This window comes from Microtus ochrogaster, linkage group LG1 (genome assembly GCF_000317375.1).
Source record: "Microtus ochrogaster isolate Prairie Vole_2 linkage group LG1, MicOch1.0, whole genome shotgun sequence".
Lineage (NCBI taxonomy): Eukaryota > Metazoa > Chordata > Mammalia > Rodentia > Cricetidae > Microtus > Microtus ochrogaster.
The window spans coordinates 21,814,116-21,829,672 of NC_022027.1; the positions used below are offsets into that span (position 1 = coordinate 21,814,116).

General features: G+C 46.0%; 1 protein-coding gene across 1 annotated transcript in view; it reads right to left on the minus strand.

The window, feature by feature from the left end:
* Positions 1–7,793: 7,793 nt before the first annotated feature.
* The window catches only part of Tmem156 (transmembrane protein 156), a 30,909-nt gene continuing 23,145 nt past the window's right edge, over positions 7,794–15,557 (minus strand). Inside the window, exons 6-7 of the mRNA XM_005359257.3 lie at positions 10,184–10,286; positions 7,794–8,261 (exon numbers count right to left, since the gene is read on the minus strand). Coding sequence (XP_005359314.1) covers positions 8,228–8,261; positions 10,184–10,286 — 137 coding nt within the window. The 3' untranslated portion in view covers positions 7,794–8,227. The remainder of the gene's footprint in view (positions 8,262–10,183; positions 10,287–15,557) is intronic.

Genomic DNA, 15,557 nt, shown 5'->3' on the forward strand with positions numbered 1-15,557 from the left:
CCCCATTCTGTCTGAATTTCATAGAGGTAAGAATTTGTGGCTGGCTGCTCTGCTTCTCTTTCACCCCTTAATATCTGACGCCGGGTTTGTATTATTAAGATCAATTAGAGTCTGCACTACACTCCACCTCCAGGGATCTGACTCGCTCTTGGACATCAGGCACTCAAGCATGTGGCGCACATATAATCAAAACACTCACATACATAAAATAAGATCAATAAGTATAAAGTAAAATCTAATCTATTAAGTAACCAGATCTGAATGCTTGGCTGAGAAAAGAAGCTCCGTGATCCTCAGTTACTCTGAGGAAAGACGGAATGTCACACTGCCTTTACCTGGGTTCCGGTAAACCACACACACACACACACACACACACACACACACACACACACAGCTGGCTCCTCAGGAGGTCCTCTTCCTTCTGTTCCCCCATCCCGCCCATACCATCCGAACCTGCATAGTCTCAGGGCCCCCACACCAGCGTCCTGGCCCGCCCTTCCCCCAGCTACACCCCTTCTTATAACCCAGCTGTTCTCACTTTGCTTTCTGTCTTTATTCCTAGCTGTTCTTGCCTCCCTCACAGATTGCCCTGGCCATTTCCAATTTACTGGCTGTGTTCAGTCTGCTGGCTATGTTCAGCCTATTTCTTTCTCTCTCTGCTCTGGACTCCTCAAGATGCCTCTGGCTGTTCTCTCTCATATCTACAATTTAAAAAAAAAACCTTCCCATACCATGGAGAGGTCATGTTGTCAGTTTATATGTGGGTCATGGCCTTACTTTGAGGTCGTTTCCTGTTTCTGTTTGTAGAATTGCTTTCTACATCCTTTTGAATGTTAGAAGGTCACATATGTGTTCGTGGTGTGTGTGTGGTGTGTGTGTGTGTGTGTGTGTGTGTGTGTGTGTGTGTGTGTGTGTTGGAAGATACCTAGGCCTTGCTGAAGGGTCCTATTTGTTTTGTATACTACATGATTTTTTTTCTCAATTACTTCTTAATGCACCTATATGCGTGATGTCAGAGTGTGTCATGTCTGCATGTGTGTGGGCACACGTGAGGAGTCTTTCTTGAAATTCACTAGACAACGCATGGCACCAGGTATCTTTTTAGATCGTTTCGCACCTTCGTTTTTGAGGCAGGGTCTTTCAGTCGAACCCAGAACCCACCATTCCAGCTAGTCTCCCTAGCCAGCTTACTTTGGGGATCTCCTGTCTCTGCCCTCTGAGCTCTGGAATTGCAGATGGGCTGCCACCACCCCTCCACCCCGGGTATTTATTTCCCTGTGCTCTGGAGAGCTGAACTTGGATCCTCAAGCTTGTACTGAGAGTGTCTCTCCCACTACGCCATCCTTCCAACTCCCTTCTCGCCCCGCTCACTCCCCACATCCACCGTGTGCGTGCGTGCTTTTCTTTCCCCTTGACCAGCCCATCCTCTGAGGATGCTTCACCTTACCCGCGTCCCCTCCTCCAGGTAACCCTTTCTTGCTTCTGTGACCTCAATTTGGTGTTCTTTGAGTTGTCTGTTCATTAGCAAACACTGGGTAATTTTTGTGTCAGGTACTTGGGCTGAGTGTTCAGACAGAGTCCCTTAAGAAAGAAGGGCTGGAGAGATGGTCCAGAGGCTAATCACAAGTATGGTACACATTCTTGTGGTTCTTGGGATCCCACACCTTTAATCCCAGCACTAGGGAGGTGGAGACAGGAGTGATATGGCTGGGCAGAGAGACATATAAGGTGGGAGGAGACAGGAGCTCAGGGCATTCAGTCTGAGGACTTGTAGAGACAGGATACCCCATTCTGTCTGAATTTCATAGAGGTAAGAATTTGTGGCTGGCTGCTCTGCTTCTCTTTCACCCCTTAATATCTGACACCGGGTTTGTATTATTAAGATCAATTAGAGTCTGCACTACACTCCACCTCCAGGGATCTGACTCGCTCTTGGACATCAGGCACTCAAGCATGTGGCGCACATATAATCAAAACACTCACATACATAAAATAAGATCAATAAGTATAAAGTAAAATCTAATCTATTAAGTAACCAGATCTGAATGCTTGGCTGAGAAAAGAAGCTCCGTGATCCTCAGTTACTCTGAGGAAAGACGGAATGTCACACTGCCTTTACCTGGGTTCCGGTAAACCACACACACACACACACACACACACACACACACACACACACAGCTGGCTCCTCAGGAGGTCCTCTTCCTTCTGTTCCCCCATCCCGCCCATACCATCCGAACCTGCATAGTCTCAGGGCCCCCACACCAGCGTCCTGGCCCGCCCTTCCCCCAGCTACACCCCTTCTTATAACCCAGCTGTTCTCACTTTGCTTTCTGTCTTTATTCCTAGCTGTTCTTGCCTCCCTCACAGATTGCCCTGGCCATTTCCAATTTACTGGCTGTGTTCAGTCTGCTGGCTATGTTCAGCCTATTTCTTTCTCTCTCTGCTCTGGACTCCTCAAGATGCCTCTGGCTGTTCTCTCTCATATCTACAATTTAAAAAAAAAACCTTCCCATACCATGGAGAGGTCATGTTGTCAGTTTATATGTGGGTCATGGCCTTACTTTGAGGTCGTTTCCTGTTTCTGTTTGTAGAATTGCTTTCTCTTGCCTGTCATCTACATCCAAGATCTATATTGCCTTACAAAAGTCACAGCCTGGTGGAGTTGAGAGACTCTAATAACCCAGTTTAACACCTTTTTTTTTTTTCCAGGACAAGAAGTTGAAGTCTCCATGCAGGAACAGAACCGAAGGAAAAGACATGATCTTCTTCCCTCAGGCCTGTTGTAGGACTGGTTTTATTTTAAAGCCCTTTTGAGTATAAAGCATGACCTCTTTCTTTATCCCTTTGTCTTTGAAACTGTAATATTTAATAGAGGATAATACCTTCAAAGTTCTGATGTCCCCCACAATTGACAGTTTGCTTTGAGTAGTGTAAGACTGATTTCTAGGTAGGACTAGATTTGGCATCTCACCAAGCCGGACGTCCTGGCCTGTCCTTATATGGAGCCGCACTCTGGCTCCTTGCAAATATTCCTTCTTGAGTTTGGAAAGGAAGTGGATGGCTCTCGGGAAGTTTCTGGGCTGGGCTTCCCAAAGTGCCTGTTTACAGCTTCCAGCCAGACTCTTTCAGCTGGGAGCCTGGGGAGGAACTTTACTTCAACAATGCAAAGTCCATGACTGCTCAGTGTTTTCAGGGGTGCTAGGCCAATCTTAGCTCAGGTGAGCTCTGTCATGGCTGCCCCGAGCTGGAGTGAGATTTAAGAAGGGAATCGTAACTACAGATATGCCAGAAATGATGTGAAACGTTGCATGTGTTTGAGTTCATCCATTTCTCCCTATGCGGCTAAGAGAGGAGTCTTTCTGTCATTCCTTCCTGTGGTGGTACGAATAAAAATGTTCCCCTCCCCCCAGTGGCTCATATAAGCGAATGCTTGGTCATTGGAGAGTGGCACTACTTGACAGGGATTAGTGGGTGTGGCCTTATTGGAGCAAGTGTGCAATGGGGTGGGGTTTGGAGGTTCAAGTGCTCTGCCCAGGCGCAGATTCTTTCACCCTTCCTGCTTCCTGTGGATCCAGATGTAGAACTCTTAACTTCTCCACACCATGTCTCCATTGCCACCATGCTCCCTGCCATGATGATAATGGACTAAACCTCTGCAACTGTAAGCCAGTCCCAATAAAATCCTTTTCTTTCGAAGAGTTGCTGTGGTCCTGGTGTCTCCTCGCAGCAAGAGGACCCTGACTAAGACAACCCCCTTTATGAGAAAAGAGCAGGCAGGGAATCAAGTCCCTTGCTCAGTTCAAGCTCACAGCAAACGGAAGGCTTGCGATTTGAATACAACCAGGTGTGTTTTCTTTTCCTGCGCTGGAGTCAAAACCAGGGCCTCACTCATGCTAGGTAAATGCCCTACCCACTAGCTACACTCTCAGCTCTTCTAGTCTTCCTTTCAGCCACTCTCCCTAGGGAGCTAAGTAGGTCTTTCCCCTAGGAACAAACCCCTCCGTCCGGAGAAATGCCTTTCCGGAAGCCTTTCTAGTTGTCTCCATCTGAAGGTCGTTCGGAAGGACTACCCCGCAACAATTCTCTCCCGTAGCCTTCTCTTCTGTCCACCCGCGTCGCCAGACTCCAAAGACCTCACTTAAGTGGTTGTTATGAAGAATCATAACAACTACAGGGGGATTTTCTTGAGGGGGGGGACTAGACGCTCATAAAATAAGATCAATAAGTAATGTGTTAATTGACTTTTTCAAAGAAATTCTTTTAGCTCATCTCAAGGTCCTCTGAGATGAAAAGGATTAACTACAATGCAAAATCCCCTAGTAAGGTCAAAAAAAGAAAGGAGCATGAGTCTTTGAAAAGGCCCCTTTTTCTTTAAGAGTTTAAAACACAATTCCCTACTTGAAATTTGTTAGAGAGAGACAGGAAATATCTCTACTCGATTTAGGCCAACAGACAGTGTTGGCTCCTTTCTCTCCTTTGGTGTGGGTGCCCTGGGAGGGGTTGGGCTGAACCAGGGCCTTGCCTGCTAGGCCAGGCTCTGTGCCAAGCTCCACCCCCATCTTTAGACTTCCTCCCTTAGCAGTTTATTAGTAGAGAGTCCCAGCACGTCAAAACAAAACGACAACCACCGTGCTGAGTGGCAGAGAGTGTGACTTTTCTTTTCCTCTGTTACTTTTTATTCAGAGTGAAAATTTCAGTAGGAATAATAAAGCGTTGTTTACTTCAGCTCTAAGAGACTAAGATTAGAAGGAAGGCTTTCTGGGCTTCAGTAATTGGTGCTTTTTTAACACAATAATTAAACCAGAGAAAGGCAGAGACAACCTCTTTCAATGCTGCGTGTTTGTGCTAGAAGTTTATGTGTGTCCGTGTGGATGCACATATGTTTTAGTGCAGGTGTAAGAGCACAAGCACGCACGTGCACGTGTGTGTGTGTGTGTGTGTGTGTGTGTGTGTGTGTGTGTGTGTGGTGTGTGTGTGTGACCCATGGAAGCCAGAAGAGGCCATTGGATCCCCAGACACTGGAGTCCCAAGTGACTGTGGACCACGCCTTCCCTGTGGGTGCTGGCCCCTGAAGTCCACCTCCTCAGCACTGGTCTTACAAGCATCCCAGGTTATTACACTTGGCACTTTCCTGAAGCTTCAGGCATGGAATCCAGGTCCTCGTGCTTTTGTGGGAAAACCTTTCAGTAACTGAGCTGCCTTTCCAGCCGCTAGGGCCAGAAACTGTATTGGAGACAGCTTGTGGGTAGGAACCGAGGGAGCCTGGAGGCCAGCATGGGCCTTGATGTGTTGAACCGTGCCACGGGTGTATGTGAATTGTGTCCTTTTTGCCGGACAAATGAAAAGAAATGATTCCTTTTGGCGCACAGAGCTGGCTCCACCAGTTCCTGAGGAACACCGGCTTTTATCGAACTACAGAGATCCTCCTGGGGTCCAGGTCAAGCCTGGTTCTAATATTTGGACTGTGTTTTGGAGTTTGGGGAACTGGAGTTTCCTTTGGACCTGACGTCCAGGAGCTCCCAGAGACAGAGAGGCAAGAGAACCAGGGAGGGGAACAGGCCTCTGGGTAGGTGGAAAGTGAACTATGGGAAGTGAACTGTGGGTAGGGACCAGCGGGCAATTCGGCTCCTGAGATGAACAAGTGGGCTCTCTTTCCCCACCTTTTTGTGGTGCCCCTGTAATTTGAAGTCCCCGGGGCAGATGCTCCAGTGTGCAGAATTGAATATGTTCCCTTCCCTCCTGCAGCATCTAGTCTAAAGAGAAAGCCAGATACGAATAACTGCAAAAATAATTATAAGTAATAGCCACGAAACGGATGGTGTGGAGGAATATATATACCCAGTAGGGTTCATGATTCTGAGATACCAGAGGAAGCCACCTTTCTGAGAAGCAATTCCCTACAACTGGAAGCAATTCCGTCAGATCCTTGCAGGACACCAGCACAACCACCTGCTCTTTCAAGCCCAGCGGTGTGCCCCACAGGCAGACCAGCTCCATATACCTTTGCACGGTTTTCACTGTTTAGTAAAGTAATACTGAGTAAGTCAGCGAAATAGCTTTCTGAAAGCCGCCACACCCCATAGAACCAGAAGCTTAATGTATGCCTGTTGGAAGCCAAGCTCCCATCGATTCCCAAGTCATCTGTCAGAGCATAATAGGGAATGTGAAGAGAAACAGTAATTTGGCTCTTCGGAAACTGTGGAATATCCATACTTCATCATGTGGGAAGCCTAAACCCCTGCAGAAAAAATCTGAGACCCGAGCTGACTCGTCTGCTAATTAGGGACACCCAGACAGAGTAAGACAGGATGAGTTCCACTTGTCAAATCTCCAGTCCCTAAATTTTAAAATTACAGTTTTAGTTTGCGACCTAGAAAGGAAGAATAACAAGTTCTTATACAAACCGTCCTCTCGATTGTTTGTGGCAGGAGGGAAGGTATGGTGCCCATGAGACGGCTCAGTGGGTAAGGGCGCCTGCTCCCAAGCCTGATGGCCAGAGTTGTTCCCCTCCCCCCTTTCTCGCTCACACACACACCTACCATTCTGTGTCTGAGATCCATCTAATAAAAATTAACAGAAGAAAATATACTAATTTATTTAAATAAATCTTATTTGGCCCAACAGTCTTTATAGGAAAATGACAACCCAAAGAATGTGTGTTTGTAAATGTGTGTGTGTGTGTGAGAGAGAGAGAGAGAGAGAGAGAGAGAGAGAGAGAGAGAGAGAGAGAGAGAGAATGCATGCATGTACTCGTGTGTGTGGTACACAAGCTCATGCATACGCGCACAGATACCAGAGGTGGACGGCAGATGTCCTCTATTATATCCACCTTATCATCATTATTAAGAATATTCAGTGTGTGTGTGCATCTGTATACATGCATGCCCCTTTGCACATGTGGAAGTCAGAGGACAATTTGAGGAGGTCAGTTTCCTCCTCCCGTCGTGTGGGTTCCAGGGATCAAACTCGGTTCTTCAGACTCGGCAGAGAGCAGCAGCCTGCTGAACCACATCACCAGCCGTCCACCACGTTTTTGGAGACGGCGTCTCTCACCGAGTCTGGAGCTGGTCATTTTGGTCAGACAACAGCCTCCCCCGTGTCCATTCGTCTCCACTGCCCAGTCCTGGGGTTACAGATCTGTAACCGGCGTTTTCATGAGCACTGATGATCAGAACTTGGGTCCTCAGGTGTATACAGCACTTTACCCACTGAGCCAACTCAAGACATGGATGTGTTTTAGAGTGTGTTTTGTGGACAGCAGAGAGTGATAGAGAACGTGGCAGTGTGAAAGTCGTGAGCTATAATGACAGTTAGTGGGGATGGGACTTAGCAAGGCCTCTTTGTTCCAGTTCTACAACTGCCCTGAGTCTCTGGAGATGAGGATGCTGCTGGTTAGGCTTGGGAATGAGAGAACCACCTCTCCCATTGGGTCTTAGATGCTGTCTCTGAGAAGGGTCAGAAAAGGATTCATTTGGCCTGCCTCTCAGGAGATGGGTCAGGGGGGCTCAGGAGGGCCTCCTCGCTTCCTCTGTTCAGAAACACAACTTTAGTCATATAAATCATATTGGAAGACCGCAATCCATCTAACTCCAGGAAATGCTGGCTTACTTTTCACTATGAAGATCTGACCTCTTGTCTATGCGTGCTTCGTATTGAAACTGATACCTACACTTAGGTCATGATATCCATGGTGGCTGCGGCAGATATGAGAGCCGAAAGAATCAGAGGAAACATTGGCTATCAAATTTAAATACTCAAGGCATTTCATTTAAGTACCTTTTATTTCAGTATCCTTGAATTTTTTTTTTAAAAAAATGGTCTTATGCCAAAAGGAGGCAACATTTATAAATGCAAATAAATGTGTGAACAAATACACAGACCCTCTTAAGGAATTTACCAACTAGAAACTGTCCATCTGTGTAGGAGAAAACCATCCTGCGCCTGCACATGACCCAGCGAGAGGACTTTCATCCTTGGTCGTTCTTGGTTCCTCGAGATGAAGTCCTCAGGCCCACACTGAGAGCAGGTAATGATGGCTGGAAGAGGTCAGCGCCCGCTTGCTCTCCCATGAGCTCCATCAGCTTGTTCCTCCCTGGCTCATGGCAGCTCTGACGCACTCTCGTCTCCTTGGTCTCATGGGTCAGATAGACACTCTCCAGTTCTCAGCAGCCAGGGTCTCCTCGCTGCCATTCACCTATCAGTACTCCCTCAGTTGGACCCAAACTCCTCAAAGTCTTTGGTCCAGACTGTCCAAGGATAGCCTGAAAGTTTTTAAAATGTAAACGAATATTATTCACCTCAAGAGTTTCTTAAGTGCTGTCTAAAATTAGAATTGGTAGAGAACAATTTTAAATCATTCATTTCAAACATCGTATCCTATACTATGAAATACCTTCTTTCCATCACTGACTAGGGGCTCTATCCACTACTGTGTTACACAATGATGCTCCTACTGTATCCCTACAAGGACAGCATTGGAGTGATGAGAACCTTGCAAGCATAGGACAGAGGAACCCTAGAGATGCCTCTTGCCTCTGCTACCACGGGACTTTGGCATCCTCTCAATGGAAACATGGGAGTTGGTGCAGGTCTCTCTGTTAAAACAGCCCACGGTGATGGTAGGACCGCAGTGGAGTGATTTTTCTATTCCATATGTTTATTTAGGGTCTAGCAAAAGCTAGGCATCCTGCCCTCTGAGCGGCAGCTCTATCGTCAGCTCTTCTAGACCCTGTCTTACCTTACGTTCGTCACTGGGATTGCAGTTTCTCTACCCTGATTTCCCCACTAACTGCCACATTACTTTTGCCTAGGAGTAGAGTTCTTGACACAAAGTTCCTATTTGAGGCAAATAACCAAAGTGGAGAATATTTATCTGTGAGCTTGAACAGTCCCAGCATGAGGACCAGCGTGGGAGGAAACAGACGTGGGGCTCAGGAAGACTTTCTTGGCACTCTCATTAATCAAACCTAGGAATTTCTAGCCAACGGCAGACCTGACCACACGAAGTCCTGCCAGACTTCCTTCTTGAACGCACATGTACCCACACCGCTAGGTTTGCACTTTGCACATTGGCCGTTTGGACTGGATCTTTAGTTACCTCTCCAGATCAACTCTCCCCTTCCTTCTATCCACTTGGTGCCCTGCCAAAAGGCTGCACAAGCCACCTCAGCTTGCCTTAGTCTGTCTATCCTTGCTTAGCCTTAGCCAGTGGAGAAGGCTAGCACAGCTGAGCAAAGGAAGGGCAGGGTTCGGCTTGGTTTTTCCTCCCTCTCTCTTCAGGGCAACCAAAGCTATTGATATCCTTTGTTTGAGGTCAAGCCCCTTATCAGACAACTCTTCCTAAACAAAACAGACTCTTTCTTTCTCTCTTTCTTTCTCTCTCTCTCTCTTTCTCTCTCTCTCTCTCTCTCCCCAGAGTTTTCACATCTTGTCTTGATAGACTATTAAACTTTGACTTACTCAATTTGAATAAAACACTAGTTTTCTGCTAGAGCCTGGACCAATAGCCTCTCAAGTACTATGAAGTCTTAGGGACAAGACCGGCCGTGATGAAGCACAATGGGAGGGTACCTAGAGACGCCGTTTTTCCCTTCCCCCCCCCTTTCTGTTACCACCTTTACACACAGTAGGTGAGCTTTCCCTCCCCCTTTCTGTTACCACCGTATGTGACCTTGTGTCACTGCAGTCACTTAATACACATTTGCTGAATGAATGAAAAGCATCTTGAAGACACCTCTGAGCATATTTTTAAATTAGAATATATTAAATCAAGGCACATTCCTCTAGGGTATCAGATGCTAAAGGTAAAGTTTTCTTTCAATGACTGGATCGATGGGTTGGACTAAACAAATCTCACGACCCCTTTTCATGCTCTGACTGATTTACCGCTCGACTCCAGGACAAGCGATGCCAAGGGATGAGCTGACATTTCAGGGACAGTTGCACAGACCGAGAGATTAGTCTAATAGACCGAGAGATTAGTTTGCTGATCCTTCCTGAATCTTGGAGAAAATGGGCACTTTAGCTCATGTCACGGAATTACAGTGGGCTGGCTTCACAAGTTTATCACTTCTATGTCCTCCGCCCAGACAGAAATGCTGATGAGGGGCAAGCAGAGTTCCCTGAGGCCGTTCAAGTTTATAATGCACCGGTCAAACCATCAATAAGGCTGGGCATCACTCACTGTGTATATTGATCTTGCTGGAGCACTGCAGAAGTGACTTCGAGTTCTGGTATTGGGGGGAGCACCTCCATGATCCGCACCGAGGGCAGCCCTCCAGTGGACTCTACAGTTCAAGACAAAGAGCCGTGTCAGTCAGTAGCAAGACAAAAAGAACTTGTAATATGGATGGATTGGAAGGGAACCCTGCCCTCCTTTTAAAAAGGAGCTGGGCAGTTTCTGTCGCTCATTCAATTCCTTTCAGATGGTTCTAATACTTTAAGCCCACTTCCCTCAAGTTCAGGCATGTGCCCTCATTTCCTCCTTCAGCTCCTTCGCCCCATTTCCTGAGAATGCAATCTGAAGCTGGCTAACATCACTATGAAAATTAGCATTTATTCCACAGTTAGTCTTCTAAAGGATAAAATGACCAAACATCCCCAAACAAGAGGGTCAAATGAGATCGGAAACAGTCTCCACCTGGGCCCAGAACTCCCTGCTCCCTGTTGTCTCCTCCTCGCTGAACCCTCGCACTTGAGGCCTGAGCATCCTTTGATTTTTATTTCACGGACAGTGAGTACCAACTACTTCCAGGGTACCACTCCCATCAGCCCAGCCCCGCCTCAGAGTTCCTAAAAACCATGAATAGTGTCTAGTATTGAGTGAAGAGGACACTGTTTTACAAATGGAATCAGCATCCCAAACTGCTTGGATTTGAGCAGACAGAAAGGGATCTTATCTTGACTGAGTCCAAGCCTGATTCATAACAAAGCTCTCCAAAGAGAGACCAGGTCTTCTCAGATCAAGATCCCAAGATCAGAAAGATTCTAGAAGCAAACAGTTGTGGATTAGAGAAGCAAACAGTCGCGGAGAACTGTAGGTGAAATGAAGGGGCAGTGGTACACAGACAGTAAGAAGCCAGAGTCCTCAGAACCCCACAGCAAGGAAGTGCCTTCTGCCAGACATGAACCTGGAAGCAGAGCTCTGGGAGAGACTGCAGCATGGCTGACCTCTTGATTGCAGTTTTGGAAGTCTCTAAGCTGAGTCATGCTCAGATAAGGAGTGACCAGCTTCCAACCCGCAGAAGCAGAAATAACACAACGCATTATGTCGCGTTAAGCAACAAAGTTTGCGGTCATTGATTACACAGTTGAAACGAATATAGTGATAGACAGAGTCTCTGCCTAAATGTCACCAGAGGCGATGATTAAAAATGCAGGTTCTTGGGCTCTGTTCCCAGATCTATTGGATTTGAATGTCCCTTCCTAGAAGCCTGGGAGTCTGAATGTTCTAGACTTCCAAAGTGACTTGGGTGTGCATGAAAGCTTTGGGAATAAATTTTCTGTGCCAACAATTGCTTAGATGTGCCCCGACAAGATGTCTTTGGCCTACTGTACTCTGAGATTTGGAGACTGCTCTTTTTAAAGGTCATATCAAAGGAGTCTATTCATAAAATGAAATAATTATCATGCAGAATTAATAAGGGTCATCTGCCTGGAGAGCCAGGTGCACATTTGTCTGCTTGTGGATTCAGAGTGTGGATGTTTTATAGCACAATATGACCACACTGTCAGAAGGAAAGCTATTACCTGTCAAAATGATACCTAGTCGGGAATATCCTCCCTCTAGTGGTATGTTATCTTCGGCGTCCCCTAGTATCCAGAGTCATGCAACTCATATGCTAATAGCAAAACTTCTAAAAACTGATTTTAAAAAACATCCAAAGTCAGATAGATGTGTGTCATTTTAATTCCTTCTTCAAAATAGCTAAGACAAGTGAAACTTTTCCTCTCACATTGCCCTGGAAAATAGTTTCCTTCAAACCCTAATAATTCACCAACTCTAGTTAAGGCAGCACAAGCTGTCAGAAATGTATTTAAACTCATAAATGTCTTTTCAAGAATTTGTCAATTCTCTCACTCAAACACTTGATGCTTTTCAGGAACCTCCAAAGGTCTTTAATGTTTTTCAAAGAACCCCAGTGTGGTTTTCAGCCTGACTGAGTCTCAGAAACAATGGATTTCCACAGGAGAAGAAAGGCCTTATCACATTTCCTGTGAAAACGTCCAGGTTGCCCTGCAATGCAATGCTTACCCTCCCCCTCAAAAAAAAAAAAAACAAAAAACAGGTTTCTATCACTTTTCAGAGGTCTTTTACGTCTGGGACATCTGGGGTCTAACCTCATTTCATCCTTCCCACGTAATACTGTATTCCCTCCGTGTAACCTGCAGGGCGTTCTCACAACACTTTGTTCCTGGTGAGTTTCTGGTCTGTCTCCCATTGGAGAACATTTCTAAGCCTTCTTCTCTTGGTTGGGAAGCCTGTCTTTCCCATCAAATGTTTCATGTGCTTGCCTCCAAACTACTTATTCAGTTACATTTTATTTTTTATGTATGTGAAAGGAGTGTGGGGGTGGGTGCTGATGTGTGTGTGCACAAGTAAACATGTGTGTGCATTTTGAGGTCAGACATGTCATTCCTCCTCAGGTCCTGTGCGCCTCATGTTGATGTTTTATTTTGAAACGGGGTCTCTCACTGGCCTGAGCCTCACCCAAGTAGCCTGACCAGTGAGCCCAAGAGATCAGCCTGTCTCTGTCCCTACAATCAGCTTTTTCTATAGGTCCTGGCTGTTCTTGAATTCAGGTCCTCCTTCTTGCAAATGTTTTGATAACTGGCTTACTTATTTTTTGTGATTATTTATTTGTCTTGGAACGTGTCGGTTAAGCCCAGATCATAAGGCAAAGTCAGGCTTGGAATGGGGATGTACATGGTGGATATCAAGGGAGGACAGAGGGTTGAGGCAAGGACCATCTGGGCAAAAGCATATGTTCTGCAGTCTGTTCTTCCAGAGCTGGTATAAATGACTGTCACATAAAGGCATTCAATGAACGCCTATAATAAATCATTCTATTCCAGCTGTGGACTCTTCTGGCAAAGAAAGCCATTCTTTGCATTTTGATCTAGTCTGTAACCAAGCATATAGCTATAACCTTCTCTGCGTTATGAACCCAACTGGCGTTTTAAGAGTCATCGATATTATGGGTAAAGCAAGTAAAAATGAAACTTTCATGTTATCTTGCTTAGTTGCAAAACATCTGGCACCAGCCATTCATCTTCTCTTCTGCAGGCAATTGAAACCTGCACAGTCTTTATTATCCTGGCCATGAACATGCTAGGAATTATAACTTTCCATTGCCATTAGTTTTATTTGGGGGTGCTATGAATCAGGCTATCCCCCTACAACCTCTCTCTCTAGCTCTTGGTGATCCAACACCCTTGTCTGGACTCTGTGGACAAAGGTACATGCGTGTGTGTGTGTGTGTGTGTGTGTGTGTGTGTGTGTGTGTATACAAACCCACACATAAAAAATAAAATCCCTTTTAAAATGCCTTTCTTAAAATGGTCGTTGTTTCTCATTGCTCCTTGATATCCTTAGCAATTCTACAAAATTCACTGTCCATGTTTCCAATGAAGGAGAATTATGTTCTTTCTGATTATTCCTGCTCGGTGTGTCCATGTTCATGTTTGTGTTCACCTTTCTCATCCTTAAGACTCGTTTCTTTTCTAACTTTTAAATTTATTTCTGATATTTTTTGATGTAGGGTCTTAGTGTGCAGCTCTGGTTGTCCAGGAACTCATTGCATAGACCTGGCTGGACTCGAACTCACAGACATCATCCTGTCTCTGCCTCCCTCCCATGTGCTGAGATTAAAGGTGTGTGCCATGACATCACCTCCCCTTTTCTATACCCACTTCTCCCTAGGGTTGTGCTGCTTCATAAACTCTTATCATGAATGGATGGGATCCCACAGGCTGTGCTACAGTGAAGGATACAGAACAGGTAAAGTGAAGTCGTCACCCATGTGACGATAATCACTGAATGGATAAGATAGTAAGGAAATTAACACAAAGACAGACAACATAAACCATCACGTTTCTCGGGGAAGGAGAAGAGCATCAGAGGCACACTTGTTCCATGTGGCTCTAATAGTGGCAGTGGCAGGCTCTGAGCAGAATAGGGTCCTGCTGAGTCCTCCTTGCTTGTTTTTTAGAGGAGGATGATTTGGGGATGGCTGAGCCTCTCTCCATCCCAGGGTGTGTACTGTGTGGCAACACTACCCTTGTAGGTCATGAACCACAGGGCCATTCTGGAGCAAGTGGCTAGCACTGACACCAGGCTCAGCTGAATGCTACACACAGGCATCGCTTTTTTGAATTCCACTTCTTTTCTTCATGGTACCACATTTCCGGAGACTCACATGGGCACATTTTCCCTTACTTCTCGCTGCTGCCTGTAATCCATCATGACAAAGAGCAGCCTTAAAGACAGCTCAGGGGAGACATGATTTCTTCTCCACTTCTCAGTGGAAGGAGCGACTTGGAATGAAGAAGGGGGTGCTTTCAGGATAAAGGACGATAAATGAGAAGGGCCTCCCCCTTTTCCTTTAGAAGATGCTAAGCCTCAAAAGGATCCTTGGCCTTAAAAAAAGAACCTCACCCCCCCTGGGTCTGCCCTGAACATTCCTACAATATGTCTGGTACTAAAACCAGAGGGTTTTTTAGTGAGAGCCGTTACAGAGAAGGCAGCCCCAAGACAGCTTCTTCGGGGCTAGGAAAACCTCAGGCTCATAAATAAAACTTGTGAGGTTCATCTCGTGGCTAGCCAGGCCTTAAAATTTGTGACTCCCGCAATTATCTGAGGTGACAGGGGAACAATTGACTTGTTCTCAGACAAGACTGCTGTGCTTAGAATTATGGCTAGGAAACAGCCAGGCTTCCTCCGGCAATCACAAAATCCAGCAGAGGTGGGCTGAACCATTCCTGGAGTACGGGCAGGTACACCAGACAAGAGAGACAAGCAGCAGAATCGCCATTTTCTTCCTTTAAAAGATGATTTCTCACCCTAAAACAACTCTGGGGGCTTTTATATCATTAATTAAATTAAATCTTTGTGAACCACACAAAATGTCCATTTACTTGACTTCTAGACAGCTGATGTTAAGAATTGTCTAGCTGTTGTTTACTACTAACCCTGGCTTAATAATTTTTCGTTGCCATGTTATGTAGATTGAGATCTTGAGCTGCATCCAGGCTAATTTGTTCCCAGGCTAAGGGTCTATCTGACTGCCTGTTTCAGTAGTTAACAGAAGCCTTGGGCACAGGATCCCGGTGAAATGCTGGGCGGGTCTCTAGGTGGCTGCCATTGTCCTGCAGTGGAAGCAGGAAGTAATCCAGCTTCCTCTCATGTTTAGAAAGGGTTTGCACACCAGATATGAAGCTTCCTTTTGTGCAAGCTTCTCAACTAGTGCAAGCGGCTGCTCACCCGCTGGAGACAAAGAATATAAACAATATCAAAAAGATGTCAAGGGCTGGAGAGATGGCTCAGTGGTTAAGAGCAC